General features: G+C 48.1%; 1 protein-coding gene across 1 annotated transcript in view; it reads right to left on the bottom strand.

Moving 5' to 3' along the window:
* The window catches only part of Cplx1 (complexin 1), a 31,743-nt gene extending 20,237 nt beyond the window's left edge, over positions 1-11,506 (bottom strand). Inside the window, exons 1-2 of the mRNA XM_057772169.1 lie at positions 11,146-11,506; positions 9,740-9,842 (exon numbers count right to left, since the gene is read on the bottom strand). Coding sequence (XP_057628152.1) covers positions 9,740-9,770 — 31 coding nt within the window. The 5' untranslated portion in view covers positions 9,771-9,842; positions 11,146-11,506. The remainder of the gene's footprint in view (positions 1-9,739; positions 9,843-11,145) is intronic.
* Between the last annotated feature and the right edge of the window lie 4,899 nt (positions 11,507-16,405).

Below are 16,405 nucleotides of genomic sequence, written 5' to 3'. Positions count from 1 at the left end.
GTTTTCTAGATCCATCTGTTTTCCTGCAAATCTCACGATGTCATTATTTTTTTCTGTTGTGTAGTACTCCATTGTGTAAATGTACCACATTTTCTTTATCCATTTTTTGGTTGAGGGGCATTTAGGTTGTTTCCAGGTTCTGGCTATGACAAACAATGCTGTTGTAAACATAGCTGAGCACATCCTTGTGGCACGATTGAGCATCCTTTGGATATATACCCAAAAGTGGTATTACTGGGTCATGAAGAAGATTGTTTCCTAATTTTCAGAGAAATCACCACACTGACATCCAAAATGGCTATACCAGTTTGCACTCCCACCAGCAATGCAAGAGTGTTCCCTTTACCCCACAACCTCTCCAGCATCAGTTGTCATCAGTGTTTCTGATCTTGGCCATTCTTACAGGTATAAGATGGAATCTCGAAGTTTTTTGATTTGCATTTCTCTGATGGCTAAGGATGTTGAGCATTTCCTTAAATGTCTTTCAGCCATTTTAGATTCCACTGTTGAGAGTTCAGCAGAGGCATTTTAATTTCATATGATGATATCATTTGTTCATCTGTCAATTATATTTGTTGTTGTTCTTTGTTTGTTTTTTGAGACAGGGTTTCTCTGTGCAGCCCTGGCTGCCCTGGAACTCACTCTGTAGACCAGGCTGGCCTCAAACTCAGAGATCTACCTGCCTCTGCCTCCCGAGTGCTGGGATGAAAGGTGTGCGCCACAACTGACCAGCTTCTTTTGCTGTTCTATAAGGATACTTAATTCACTTCACTACAACAGGTTAATGGGCTGGAAAATAAAAAATAGAAGCTAGAATGCTACCTGTCCTATCTGCCAATTCTTAGGATGACTTCTTGTGCTATTGGAGTCTTCCAGAAAATTCATGCCTAAGCTTTTGATACCCCTCAAAAAATGAACGGACAAAGACAACACTAGAATTCCATTCAGTCAGTCATAAAGAAAAAAGTCATTAGTGAAATAATCCAGACTCAGGGAAATAATATTGAATGTTCTCTCTCCTATTCCAATCCTAGATTTTACTTTTCATATATTTCTGTCTATGTACATGTATGTGTGTAGGTCATAAAACTATAAAGTGGACCATGAGAGAGAAAAAAGAGTCTGAAGATGGAGAAAGAGTAAGAGAATATATTTGATGTGAAAGCAGAAAGGTTATTGCATGGAAGAAAGCCACTGTGGGTGGGGATAGATGGGTGGAAGACATAATGAGGAAGGATGACCAACAAAAGCAAAGAATGAAGGAAAATGCTATAATGAAATTTTGGATGTTAAACAAAGAAAACAAAACAAATGCGAAAGCAGTCCAGGGCGCCGGGGAGACAGCGTGCAGGTGCAGCTACAGACACAGCTGCGGGAATGTTTCTGTCCTTGTGGTGCTGTGACTGAATGGCCCCCATAGGATCAAATATTGAAAATTTGGTCCCCAGCTTGTGTAACTGTTTGGAATACATTAGGTTTGGCTGTGTTGGGGGAGGTGTGCCATTGGGGGTGGGATTTGATGTTTCAAAAGCCCATGGCATTTCGAGTTATTTCTCCCTCTGCCTCCTACTTGAAGATAAGGATATAAGCTCACAACTACTGCTCTAGCGCTCTGCCTGCTCCCTTGGTCACGGTATCTCTTTAGAGCAATAGATGAGTAACTAACATAGTCCTGAAAGAAGAGCCCTCACTCACTTCAGAACCATTACCCAGCCCCTTTAATCCCAGCACTCAAGAAGCAGAAGCAAGCAGAGCTCCGTGAGTTCAAAGACAGCCTTGTCTACATAGTGAGTTCCAGGTCAGCCAAGGCTACATAGTGAGATCTTGTCTCAAAAACAAACAGGGGCTGGAGAGATGACTCAGAGGTTAAGAGCACTGGCTACTCTTCCAGAGCTCCTGAGTTCAGTTCCCAGCAACCTGTGGTGGTTCACAGTCATCTATAATGAGATCTGGTGCCTTCTTCTGGCGTGTAGGTATAACACTGTATATGTAATAAATAAATCTTTTAAAAAAAAACCCAGCAACAACAAAAACCAAAACGAAACTAAATAAGTTTAAAGTAATAAATTTATAAGTATCACAAAATCAGATGTGAACACCAAAATGCTTTTGTGTACAAAGAAAACAGAATGTTAGCTCAACCTTCTACACTAACTCAAAAGACCCAAAACCAGAAGATAAGAAAGAATGAAAATGCACAAGGAAGTCCTGCACCTCGGAAGTGGAGGCACAAGAATCCTGAGCTGAGCCAGTCTGGGCTACTACATCATAGTGAGACCTTGTCTTTGTGGGGAGGGGTCAGGGATGTAAGTGGGGAAGATTTTGAACATGATGAAACCATTATACATTATGTACATGTGTGAAAACATGGCAGTGTACCTGTAAATATGCAAAATTACCAAAATATATTTTTAAAAGTACATGGAACCTCTGTAGTTACCTTGGCAAGGACTTGATCATTTCTGACTCAAGCAGTTGGGACTAAATAATATTATTTATTTCTTGAAACAGTATCTCACTATGTTGTCTTTGCTAGCCTAGAATTTGGTACGTAGATCAGACAGGCCTCAAACTCATAGAGATCCATTGGCTTCTACCTCTCACTAGGTCTCAGATATTGGGATTAAAGATGTGCTGCCACAGCCAGCTTTTTGCTTTGTTTTTATACATTTATTTGTTTATTTATCCTGTATGTACGTGTGCACACACACGTGTGTGTGTGTGTATGCGCATGTGTATGTGTATGTGTCTACACATGAGAATGTGCCATATTGTGGGTGTGGAGATCAGTGGATAACTTTTGAGAATCAGTTTTCTTCCCCTATGCAGTAATCCAGGGATTGAACCCAGGTCATCAGTCTCAGGAGTAAGCAAGTCTTCCCCCTGGGCCACCTCATTGACCCTGACGTAGGCCCCAGAGCTTTGCAGAAGACTTTTGCTTCTCTGTGCTTGTTTTAGAGACAGGGTCTCTCTCTGTATCCCTGAGTGGACTGGAACTTGCTATGTAGACTAGGATCGCCTGTAGCAAACTTCCTTTTCTGCCTCCCAGGCATGTAGCAGATTTTTAAAAAATATTCAGTCTCCATTTTAAAACGAAATAATGACCTAAAGAAAGCACCTCTGAAAGTTAGGGTGAGAAAGATCAGGTCCAGCACACTGCTGTGGTGGGTGCTGGCACCACCAAGAAAACAGGCCCTGGCTGAACCGCAGCAAAGCTGGCTCCACTGTCTTTGTTTTTAACTCATATGGTTATTGGTTTTGTTGTCTTTTATTATTTCCTTTAGTTTTGAGATTATAATATAATTACATCATTTCTCCCTTCCCTCCCTCCGTCCATACCCTCCCATATACCTCTTCCTGCTCTCTTCAAATTCAAGATCTCTTTTCTCATCAGTTGCTGTCACACACACTTATGTAAATACATATGTATTCCTAAAGATAATCTGCTCGGTCTGTATAATGTTATGTGTACGTATGTTTTCAGGGCTGACCATTTGGTATTGGATAACCAACTGGTGTGTTCCTCCCTGGAGAAGATTATTTCTCCCACTCGCAGACCCTTAGCTGCCTGTAAGGTTGAAGCCTGGTGCTCTTCCCCACCACTCTGGCGTGTCTGTTGCTGTCCTTGGATGGAGTTTCACTAAAGCCACAGGAATGCCAGCCCAGCTAGACAACGGCATCCAGTAAATACAAGGAAAAAAATCAAAATAGAATTCTAGGCAAAAACTAGAGGATGATTGACATGATTTTATATTATCTATTAGGTTTTTAAAGACGAAACACATTGTGCTCGTTTCAGTTTTTGTCAACTTGTCATGAATCAGTTATCTGGGAAGAGAGAACTTCAACTGAGGAACTGCTTCCACACTTGCTGAAGGAAGTCTATGTAGGCATTTTCCTGATTAAGATTGCCGTGCAAGGATCAAAGCTACTGTAAGTTGTGCCAACCCTGGGCAGATAGATGGTCCTGGGTTTTATAAGAAAACACGCTGAGCAATCCACGGAGAGCAAGCTAGTAAACAGCACTCCTCAGATAAACTGTAAGCTGAATGAATCCTTTCCTCTGTAAGTTGTTTTTAGTCATGGTGTTTATCATAGCGACAGAAACCAAACCATGACGATCGTTTCTCCCCATGCAGTAACCACCTGGAGCTAGGGATGTTGTACAACGTGGTCCCTCTGTCTCCAGCCACTGAAATTCCTGATGAGCCCCAATCTACAATGGGCCTTCCCCTTCCCTCTTGGCTTCTTTCTGGGAGTGCCCGTTCATCACCACCCTACCCTCACTTCTATAGTACATAGGAGAGGGGGTAGCACATTCAGAACCTGGTAAGCTAGAACTTTTTATCCTTTCTGGTCAATGAATAAACTTCTTTCTAGAGGCAAGACTCTAAGGTTCTGGTCTAAGATGCTTGCTGGACCTGTGTCTCCAAGTCCTACCGCTTAGCTTACTGGGGATGAGTAGTGCTTTGATGTCACAGTAAGTTAGTTTTCTGCTCTTATTCCTGCTTCTGTATATCCATCCCATGTCTCTCTTGGGTATTAGAAATCTGGTCTGAAGTCCCAGATTCCACCAAGCAATGTCTTCAAGTCAGAAAGCAAAAAGGTCCTGGGAAGGTATCTGTGAGCTGGACTTTGCCCTGACCTGGTCACCTACTTAAGCACAATATTTAGGCCTTCGGTCTCATTGGTTCCTTATGGCTTTGCCTTGGGGAGTAGATTCAAGGTCCTCACAGGGCCGGTTTTCATCCCAGACCAGTTACAAGCCTTGTGTTGTGGAAGCCAGCATCTGCGCCCCATGTCATGAGCTAAACAGAATGAACACACTGTCTCGGTTTCTGCAGGGCTTCCCTTGATTTTGGACCTGAGACATCAAAGACTGCTCCTGGGCACAACCCCTTCTGTGGTTCCATAAGCTGACTAGAGCACACACGATTGCCCTCCTGGCTAGATCCTTTGGGGAGGCAGGAAAGGCCTGCTGTAGGTACCGCCATCGGTTCCTATGGAGCAAAGTGTCAAGCAGACAACACTGTCTGATCTTGGCTTTTGGGAAAGGATAAAACACAGAGGAAACAGAGATTAGATAAAGTCACCAATTAGTAAATTCAAAGAGTCGGGCTCTGTGACAGATGGCCCAGCCACCAGTCTTGAACGTGATTGTAATTCTGGCCCTCTGCTCAGTCATTCTGCCAGTCACTCGGAACTGATCCAGTCCACTGACTCTGCCATGTGCTCTCCCCAAACAACCTCAAATGACCAGAGGTGACAGTGCTGCTGTTCTCTGTTGAGGGAGATAAGGGTCAGGGATAGTGAGGTAGGACCCAAGGCAGGGGCCTAGGAGCACCTCCATCCAGCTGAGCAGTCAGAGTCTGACATTTCCATTGGGTGCGGCCGCTCATAAATGTCAGTCTGAGACAAAGGCCAGGAGCAGCAGCTGCAGACAGCAGGGCACCAGCCTCCCTTGGAGCCTGTGCTCCAGCAGCTGCCTGACTGACTAGATTAGTCCTCCATGTCTGGACCACAGTCTGTACCTAGCACTGGACACCAACTCCCAGTAGCAGTGCTCAGCACAAGTACCCAACACTCAACAGTAGCTAAATACCCTTGGCTGCAGAGTCCACCTCTCTTCCCATAGAACCATAGGCTGTCCTTCTTATCCTGCTGAGCTGCTGGTCCTACAGAAATGCAGCAAGAGACCCTGGGACCTTAGGGGCAGAAAGCGGTGGTGTTCACCCTAATCCAGGAGATAAATGAGGATAACACCGGAAAACTAAACTACATGGGCAAAAGCAGGTGAGGATGGCTCTAGAGAGATGGTGAGACCAACTGGGTGCTTTCCTGTCCCCCAGCCAGAAGCTCCTTCCTCCAGGGATCCTTTAGGCACACAGGCTTCTCCAAGAAGTCCCTGGCTAATAGTGGGTAACCTCAGACTCTGGGTTTCTGCAGAGCGGGGTGTTTAGCCCCCTCTACCCACACTATGGTGGTAGGCAGGAAGGAGCCAAAGAAGAGGGTAACTCATGGGAAGGTGCCAGGGAAGAGCTTGCAATGCTGCCTCTCCTTTCTTGATTCCCTTTCCAGCTTGGGTTGGGCTTTGCTAGGCTAGTCCGCAGCGGGCAGCGTGAATTTGCCCGTCACTCTGAAGCTCCTATTCCAGTAACCTCCAGCAGTAGACGGCTGTCACGGCTAGTTCTGCAGTTTGCGGCATTGGCACACTAGTGTCCATTAGGGCTGGGAAATGTACCTTGAGTCCCAGCCAAGATTTCTTGCCAACCAACGGCTCAGAACATGAATGACAATCAGTGAAGTACTCAGCATCCTCTTCAACCCCAGTCAGGACTAAGGCATTTTCAGTTGATCCACAGTCTAATCGACTAGGAGTATCCTCTCCTAAGGAAAGAGCTGCCTTTCAAGGTTTAGGGAGAGAAGCTGTTTCCCTGAAGTGTCCTTCTAGCCACTGAGAGCCATGGGGCGCTAGTTGGATCTGCTGCAGTGCACTGCACTAGTGTCTTCTGAGTGCACAGGAGTGTGGGTATTTTGTCCTCAAGTGTTTGCTAGCTGCCTGCTCTACTGGGTAAGATAGGAAACAGGGAATCCTATCTATGAAGGGCTCATGGTTAGCAGGCCTGGCATCAAGCACAAGGCCCAGTCAAGCAAGCCCGGCCCTGGTCTGGAGTTCATGCGTCTACACCGGCCCTCATCTTTGTAGCTGCTTCAATCAGTGGTGCCTAGTGGAAAGCTTCCACAGGATTCCACAGACACATCTGTCAATCAGATAAAGGGCTGTTGCTTAGTTTCTACCCAGGGTAGAGCAGTGATACCAGAATAGCAACAGCCACTTTAAAACTGAGGGGTAGGATAAGTGTGGATGGGCACAAAGGGTAACACCAGGTCCTGATGGCATTGCTGAGCCACCCAATCCTCTGCCACCCTGACTCCAGCTGCTTTCCTCTGGGTCTCTGGTACTTCATCGTGAGACACTCTTCAAGAGCTTCACCTGCAGCCTAGCTCAGTGGCAACCCCATTATCCTCTCTGTACGGGAAGCTCTGAGTGTCTACCTGTGTCCCATACCACTAAAACCAGCAGTAGTCTGGGGAACTCGATGCAGAAGGGTGGGAGAAATGACAGAGAAAGCTGTACCGGTGAGACAAGATGTTGGGTATTTGCAGCAGACAAAACAGCAAATGAAAGATGGAAAGGACACCTGACTCTTCACATCATGCCACGCTCCTCCTCACTGACACCCTCCAGGCTTGCTCAGCTCCTCACAAATCACATTCTGGACACTTGTCCACCTGTCCCAAGCCAAGGTGCCAGACTTTCATCTGAAATCTTCCTTTTCTCATGCAGTAGGGGCTCCAAGGGTTGTGTCCTGTTCCCAAATCACATCATGGTCTCCAGAGAGGATGCAACAGGTGGCACTAGAATGGAGAACCTCTGGCAAGCAGCAGAACTTGACTGAGCCCAAATAGGCCACTGGAACTGCACACACAACAGAGTCCAGGCATCCACATAGCATCTACAGGAAACACCTGAAACTATCTAGAACTTTGCAACTCAAGGTGAATTTGTCTCTGAACCGAAAGCCTGTGAATTTCAGGACATCACTCACTGTTCCGTGGTATTCGTACACAAGTCTTGGTTTCTCTGAGCCTCATCTCTAGGATGCACTATTGCCCAGGCCTGCCTCTGAGGAGGCATTAGGAACACGCCAAAGGGGACACGAGGCTTCAAAGTGGGGGCTACCGCTCCTGACAGGCATGGGTCTAGAATGGCCAGGCAATGACGAAGGTGTGTACCACATCCTCATCTAGCCAGATCCCAGACCTACCCCTCTTTGGTCTAGGGTCGTGTGAAGCAACAGAAAATTCCTGGACCTGCAACCCTAAGAAGACGCGACCCAGTGAAAGATATCTGCGATATTGTTTTCTTTCCTGTCACCTCTCTCTGGGGACTCCCTGACCCTTTGGTCTGTCAGTTTCTCTACATCTGGGGCTTGATCTGTGTTCTGGGGTCTCTGTCGCATTCTGACCCTTATCTGGAACTCATTCCTCTCCTCTAACTGTCTATGTCTGGCTCCATTTTGCTCACAAACATCCTAAGACACCAAAGGTGACATACACTAGAGAGAGAGGAGCTTGGGGCCCATGACAAGACTGAGAGTGAGCTGGTGAAGCTATTACCAGCTCCACCAAACATTGTGGGAACTACGTTCTCACAGAATGAATGCAAAACAGATATGGCGTGGTTTTGATGATGTTCAGCCTAGTATGTGGCTGCTACCCTGTAGCCCTCTGTCTGCTCGTTATCTCCCACACTGGCAGCTTCCACAGCACCCCAAGAAACACATCCCATCACTGGTGCAGGAGAAACTTTGGGCTGGCATAGAACAAAGAGGGAATCCAGGCTGGCAATTACCCAGCTAATTTCAGCTATGTAGACAGCCAAATCAGATATTTCAGTTTCTTTAAAAGCCCACCTCAGGGCCTGAATTAGCCATCTAATTAATTATCTGTAGCAGCCTGGGATTCTCTGGGTATAACACAGGTCGCTACTGATGCAGAATGCTGGCTTGTCCCTGAATCCTTTCCTGGTGATGTAATCATTATAATTAGATCCAACCTGAGTCTACCTCTGCCATGAACTCTCCGCAAGCACACGGGTCTACTTTTCATCGCGTATGAGTGAAGTCAAAGACACCCTCTGGGTGGGCCTCTCTGTTTGCTAGCCCTGAGGCCCCAACCAGCTTCCCCTCTGTAAGGCCCCCTCCTTTCCCCATATCAGCAAAGGATGCCTAGCGCGTTCTAGCTGCGACTCACGTCAGTCAAGAGGTCCTCCTGCAGCCTACAAGGACTCTCCAATAGTAGAACTGGTAAAGTCTTGGCATTGACTCCACACAAGGTTGCTGGGACACCCACAGCAGGCAGCTCTGATCAAACGTGAGGCCCGTCTAGGGTGATCTCAAAGTCTACAGGCCTGAGCTGACCAAACTGCCCTGCTGAAGCTCATTCAGGTCAAATGGGAAGCAAACCTTCAGTTCACTGTTTTAGCGCCTCCCGGCCAAGAACTCGGCCCACTGTTCTCTACCAGCGTCTAGTCCTATTGCTGCTGCTTACAAAGATGGCTTTGGACCACATGGGGACAGGACTACCTCCAAACAGTGGCTGCCCTTACTCAACAATATAAAGGGGCTATATTTTCTCTACAGAAGGGGATTTGGTTACATTTGGCTACACAGTTATCTTTTCTTGTCCTTTCGAACAATATCATCTCTTACCTGGGTGAAGCCCATAGGTGCCAATGCCACAGTTAAGATCACCCCAATCCTGTTTCCTAGCCCAATGCTGGTGCACCTTTTGTTCCCAGGACTGCCACACTGAGGGCTGCTCACAAGCCTCCTTGGAGTATCTGCCTTGATTTATGCGGCTCAGCTCTTGATTTGCCTCAGGATGACCAGTGGGCTTTACTGGACCATGGGATGGGAGCACATTGCCATCTTACACAGCACATACTCCCCACATCTTGTCTTCAATCCCAAGCCTTGAGTTTCCAGGGGATTCAAAAGTATTGGGCTAGGGCACTGCCCTGGTTTTGTTCAGTTGGTAAGCAAGCATCTGTAGAGGCTGTGTGTGAGGTCAGAGTGGTCATGCAGCAATGTGTTTAAGTGCCACTGCAGTGGTGGAGACATGTCTGTGTATCCATAGTGGCCCAACCAGGCCCCCTTCCCTGCCCACTTCCTACCTCCCAGGGCTTGTTTCATCACGAACTCCATGATGATGGCTTGGTTCCTCAGGAGCCACTCCGGGGTCAGATTTCACATTCAAGTGTGGTCGGAGTCCTCTTCCTAGAGAGAGCAGGTGGTCACAGGTACCCTGACCAGGCTTTCCTCAGACCCTCATCTACTCATTCCGCCCTTCTCCAGTACCCTGTGGGGGAGGCTTTGCCCCATAACCAGACCAGGATGGCAGAGTCCAGAGCCTAGTCAAATCAACAGTTATCTTGCTGCTTCTGGGATTTCTGAAGGAAGCTTTTAGCTGCCACTGCAGCTCACAACTTGGGGACACCAGTTACAGGAGTCTAGCACCAGCCTCCTCAAGGGGGGGTGGAGCCCAGGGGGCGTTTGAAGGTCAATGCTCCACTGTGATGTCTAGGTTCTGGCTGCTCAGCTTCCTTGATAGTTCTGGAGCAGTGGGGCAGGGGTCCCTCTGGAGAAAGACTGGAGTGATAAGTCCCTAAATGCTGCCCCCCAGGAAAGGTCCTTAGGGCTTCTTACTAGTATCAACTATATCTGTCTCTAGGGAGACTCTGGAGGCCCCCAATGGGCCCAGAGCAGAACTGGCCCTGGATGGGAGAGAGAGATGGCAGAGTCCCAGTCTTCCAGTGGGAATGGGGGCATATGGCCCCCATCTGCCTCTGCATGGAGTAGGGTGACCCAAGTCAGAATGTACAGCCCGGGCTGAAGTGCCAGCAGCGCTTGGGAAGGTGTTTCTGTAATGCCAACAGCTGCAGAGACAACCCTCTTTGTAGGGTCTTTCCTGCCAGGGAACCTAGTCCCTGAGGATCCAGTGTTTCACAGGCTTCCCTCTGCGGAATGAGACCCCAACGAACTGTAGAGGAATGCCAGGCAAGGATAGTGTCCCAGAAGCTAGGGGTTCAGGGATGCTTTTGCCGCAAGGCCAATTGTCTTCTAAACTTCTGTTTCCAAGGAGTCGGGGGATGGGGGCTCCGCAGGGCCAGCCGCAGAGAGGTTAGGACGCTGCGGAGATTCCGCAAAGACCGAGGCGTCCAGTTCTTTTGCGGCCGCCGCACCCTTTGCTTTGCGGACGGGCGAAGTGCCCGGCCCGAGCGCGGCCTCAGGCCAGAGCGCACCTCTCAAAGGAGAAAAAGACGCCGATGGGAGAGGGAACCGAGGGCCGTTTCAGCACCTCGCGCTGGACAGCACCCTCAAGACTGAGCAACCTTGAGGAAAATCCCGGTGCTGAGTGGAACCAAGAAAGAGCCAGGGAACCCAGGAGCTGGGGAGGAGACCCAGGACTAGAAAGCGGGGAGCCGGGAGGGGAAGCCCAGGAGTCGGGAGGAAGACTGGGCTGGGAAATGGAGAGGAGGGAACCGGTTAAGGCCGGACCTGCATCAAGGGCGCCGTTTACCTTCCAGGGTGGACGATCAGCAGCAACGCGCTCTGGGGCCGGCGGGGTCCATGTGGCGCTCTGTGCTGCTGCGGCGGCTGAAGGGCACCGCGAGGAGGGCGCGTCACTCTGAGGCGCCCCCGCCCGCGTCCCGCATGACGAGGAGGGCGGGGCGCGGCGGAAGGGGGGGCAGCCGCGCCCCCGGTCCACAGATCCTGGCCTGGAGCGCGCGACGGCTGCATAGGGGCCCCTCCTTGGTGCCGGCCACTCTTTCCACACCAGCTTGGAGACCCTCGAGAAGTCCTCGCTTGCGAGAACAAGGAGAACGCAGGGTTGGGGTCAGCACCCCTAATCTACCCATCGCGTTTTGCGCCTGACCCGGTTGCCTTCGTCTCTACTCCTTTGCTGGCAGGGCAGGAGGAAGCGAGCAGAGTCCGAGACCCAGTCCCCCCCTTCCCCCTTCCATAGCGCTGGATAGGCCCATACACCCAAGCTTGTCCAAGTGTGCAGATCCAAATGTGGCTTTGAATGGACAGAAACTTCAGCCAGTAAGGGACGCGTGAAGGTCACTGCGGACCCGGATGGGCGGGGGCTCCTCTGGGACAGCCATAGCCCCGCCTCTAGGCCGCCCCTTCCCTGGCGCCAGGATTTCAACCCTGCTGAGCCTGCACGATAGAAGAGCCTGGTTGCCACAATGTTGGTCTGGCATCCCTGCATGCATCCTGGGGGCTTCTGTGAGGCAATCAGCTCCGCAGAAGCCTGATTATCTGGGGATGCCTAAGCTGTTCTGGCTCTGGCTAGCCAAGGGTGACTATCAGCCTACAGGGGCTAGTGCTGATGGTCATTGCGTTAACTGTTACTGTTCCTCCTGGCTGAGTCATTCCTCAGGATTAGGTAGCTCTTGACCTCCATCCAATTCAGGAAGATTTCTGTCCTAATGAGTATTCCTCCCTCACCAACTTCCCAAAGTTGCTTCAAGGTGCTTGGCAGCTTGAGCTCACAGGGGTGGAGTCCATCACTGACTTCCTTTCATCAGATCCTGTTCCTTTGACCTGGCAGACAAAGTAGAAGAGATCAGAAAGGGAGCTGAGGTGAAGAGAGGAAGAGAGAGTGTCAAGCCCTACGCTTTCAAGCCCCCACTTCAGTCTGGGGAGCTTAGAGTTTGGGAACTCAGGGAGCCCCTCGATAAGGTCTGTTCCCAATGGTGGAGTGAACTGCACCTAGGCTTATGCCAACGAAGAGGAGACCATTTAGGAAGCTGGACCAGCAAAACTCACACTGAACACAGAGGAGTTTAGTCTCCTAGTGCCCCTCCAACTGGCGCTGTCCATCTCAGTTCACCCTCCTGGTAAGGTTGGTTGATATCCCAGGTCTCGTGTAGGCCCAGGACTGGCGCCCTGTGGAACAGCGTCACAGATGTGCCCAGTCTGGCTCCGTCTGTGTTTTCAGTCTAGGGTAGCTAACAAAATCAAGGACCGGAGTAAGACAGACCCATCATTTCTCACTGGCTTTTCCTCTCTCCAGCACTCCACTAGATGGACCTGACCCTCTGGAAGCAATCCTGTAAAAGATCCCAGGTTGATCTCCTGAGCCAGAGCAGGCCAAGCTCATCCATTTACTACCCATAGCCCCAAGACTGACTGACTGACTAACAACTAACTAAAGGACCCTAGGACTTTCAAACTTCTACTTCATCTGTGTTTCTCTCTGGCTGTCTCTCTCTATCTCAATATATCATCTTTATATCTGTAGCTCTTGCTTTATGTCTCTGTGTATCTCTTTGTCTCTCTGTCCTAGCTTTTCCTTTTGTGACCGTATGGGTACTTTGTCTGCCTGTCTGTGCACCACATGTGCATCTTGTGCCCACAGGGGCCAGAAGAGCGTGCTGGGACTGGAGTTACAAATTGCGGTGAATACCATGTGGGCACTGGGAATCGAACCTGGGTCCTCTGAAAGTACTGTTAGTGCCCTCAACTATTAACTTATCTCTCTAGCTCTCTAGTTTAATTTTGTATATGTGGGGCTTTTTTTGTTGGTTTTTGAGACTGGCTTTGAACTTGATATCTAGTCAATGGACGCCACCACCTCTGAAGTTCTGAGAGTATAGTACACTGCCATACCCAGACTCTGGGAGAAATAATGATAGTCTAGGTTTGAGTGACAGAACCTTGGGAGGTGGCAGCTGCTTGGACCTGAGAAACCTTTCAGGGCAGTGTTGCCTTAGGGAAGAAGGCTCCTTAACTGCCTACCCATCTGGGGTGTATCATAGCTAAGGCTGGCTACTATAAGCTACCTAGACTTCTGAACCTGATAGAAAGAGGTAACACAGCAAAAGTTCTGCACCTAACTAGCCATCCATCTAATCACACCCGGGGCAGACATGGTTTGAAAGCAAAGAGGCCAGTCTGGCCTCAAACTCACAAAGATCCCCCATTTCTACCTCCCAGCTGCTGGGAATTAAGGGTATAGATCACCACTCCTAGCTGTTTCGTTTCTATTTTAACATTCTTGTGTGAGATATTTCTACATAAAAGGAATGTTAGAGCTGTGGAGATGGCTCAGCGGATAAGAGAGATTGCTGCTCTTGTAGACGACATGGGTTCAGTCTACAGACCTCTAGCTGTACAGAGGATTCCAGGAACCTAGTGAGGCAGACTGGTCTGTTGAAGATTTAGGAAGTGAGAGTTCCAAGGGGCTAGAGGACTTGTCTACTGGGACACGCAGGAGGCAATGATAGGAAAAGGGAGATTGTCATCATGGAGAGGTCACAGCTATGGGGAACAGGTTTCCATCAAGAGGCCCACCATGAACACCATATGCATTTGTTCACAGATAAATGCTGGCTAAGAGACCTGGGACATAGGAGGGGCACCTTGCTCACTTGTCCCTTTCCGGGGTTTCAGAGGCTCCATCCTCCAGAGAGCACAAAGTATGAGATCTGAAATGGCCTCCTAAGATTGGCAGGAAAATTCTCTGAAGGACTGTCTAAAAGTCCTGAGCATTGTAAACATGTGCTGTCGGGTCTTACCCTTACTTCTTCCCTCTCCCTTGTTAAACCATAACATTCCTAAAGCTAGCCCTCAAGGTCTAGTCCCTTATTTGGCCATTTCATATGACTGACTAAAACTCCAAGGTCTACCTATCTAAACATCAAGGCTTAGCAATCCAAATTCACACACACACACACTTTATATGTTTATATATATATGTGTGTGTGTGTGTGCGTGTGTGTGTGTATAATTGTTTTGGTTTTCTGAGAAAGTGTTTCTCTGTAGCTTTGGAGCCTGTCCTGAAACTAGCTCTTGTAGACTAGGCTGGCCTCGAACTCACAGAGATCCACCTGCCTCTGCTTCACGAGTGCTGGGATTAAAGGCGTGTGCCAGCACCGTCCAGCCCAAATTCATATTTTGGCTACACAGGCTGACAGGTCCAATCAGGACTATCAACTCACCTTAACAGACTTCCCCCCTTTCCCCTTAAAAACTCACTCTTACAGAAACATCTGCTGTCTTTGTTTGATCTAGAGATGCTCCCCCTACATCCCTCCAGGGTAATAAATCTCCTTTGTGTTGAGAACTTGGCATCTGGCTGTGTTCTGTGTCAACCCTGAGGAGCCCCCTTATCCCCTCCACTTAGGTGGGTCCTGGGATCGTTCAAAAGAGCAACACATGAGAAGCAAGATGGAGAATTGCAGCTTTTCATGTGATCTGGGAAGCAGCCAGGGTATGAGTGGAGGGGACTTTAGGTAGAGAGGACTCTGCTGCCTCAGGGATCTCCATGGGTCTCTGCTGCTGCCAGTGGCTGGTTAACAGAGTTCAGCCTAGATAGCTAGATGTCAAGGCCTGGGAATTCGTCCTCTGAGATCCTTGGATCAGAAGTAGGGGTGCTGCCCTCATTGGTGGCCTCTTGCCAAAGATCCTACTCTGTTTTTGCTATTCCCAAATTGTAGGCAGATACTGCTTGTTCACATCCTGGCTGCCCAGACCCAAAATAATCACACAGAAACTATATTAATTAAAACACCGCTTGGCCAATAACTTAGGCTTCTTGTTAACTAACTTTTACATCTTAACGCATTTCTATTAATCTGTCAATTACCACGAGGCTCATGGTTTACCAGTAAGGTTCTGGCTGGCAGCTGGCGGCTTTCTCTTTCAGCAGCTACATGGCATCTCTTTGACTCCACCTTCTTTCTGTCAGCATTCAGTTTAGTTTTCCCACCTAGCTCTGTTCTGCCCTGCCACAGGCCAAAGTAGCTTCTTTATTAACCAATGACAAGAAAACATATCATAGCATACAGAGGGGAATCTCACATCATCTTTCCTTTTCTGTCTAAATAAAAAGGAAGGTTTTAACTTCAGCATAATAAAATTTCATAAAACAGGTATCAGGCAAGAATTACACTTACAATAATTAGTGCTGTGGGACAATGGCTTGTATCCTGTCAGTTGTATTGTAATAAAACGCTGATACCTGTCTAGCCGGTAGCTAGACAGGAAGTATAGGAGGGACATCCAGGCAGGAAGTAGAGGCGGGGTGATGAAAACAGGAGAATTCTGGGAATAGGAAAGTACAGTCTGCAGTTGTGACCCAGCGACAGAAGAAGCAAGATGTGATTGCCTCACTGAATAAGGTACCAAGCCATGTGGCAAACATAAACAAGAATAATGGGCTAATATAAGTTATAAGAGTTAATAAGAAGTCTGAACTACTAAGCCAATCAGTTTATAGTTAATGTAGACCTCTGTGTTATTTCTTTAAGACTTAATGACTGCAGGGGCCGGGTGGGACAGAAAACCTCAGTCAACAATTTAGTCATTTACATTTGGCAAATTAAGGAAAACACACTATCATCTATCCTAATTTTGTGAGTCTAAAGTTATATATCTAATCTATCTTTCATAATTTTAACTATCTTTCTTCAACTCCATCAAAGACTCCAGAAGGATATAATATTACTTTAATAAACAGGAAGTGCATTATAAGCAACTTCCAAAGTTCTAGAAATGACAGAGACAGCTTACTGCCTGGAGAGTCACCCTAAGTTCCTCTGTAATGTTGGAGCATCCATCTTCAGCCTACAGGCCCATAGTATCTGGCAGATTTTTCCATGAAGTAGGAAATTTCAAAGACAGTTCCACCTATATTGGCAATTTGTGAGTCACTTTCTTCTATTTTCTGCAGAATGTCTGGTAGACTCTTTCATGAAGCAGGAACCCTGAAGGACTGTCCTACCTTCTTTAGGCAAGTTCAGCAGTCATTTTTCTGTGGGTCCTACACG

The sequence above is a fragment of the Chionomys nivalis genome, chromosome 6 (assembly GCF_950005125.1).
Source record: "Chionomys nivalis chromosome 6, mChiNiv1.1, whole genome shotgun sequence".
Classification (NCBI taxonomy): domain Eukaryota; kingdom Metazoa; phylum Chordata; class Mammalia; order Rodentia; family Cricetidae; genus Chionomys; species Chionomys nivalis.
Note: the sequence above shows the minus strand (reverse complement) of the source record. Positions and strands in the feature narration are given on the sequence as shown.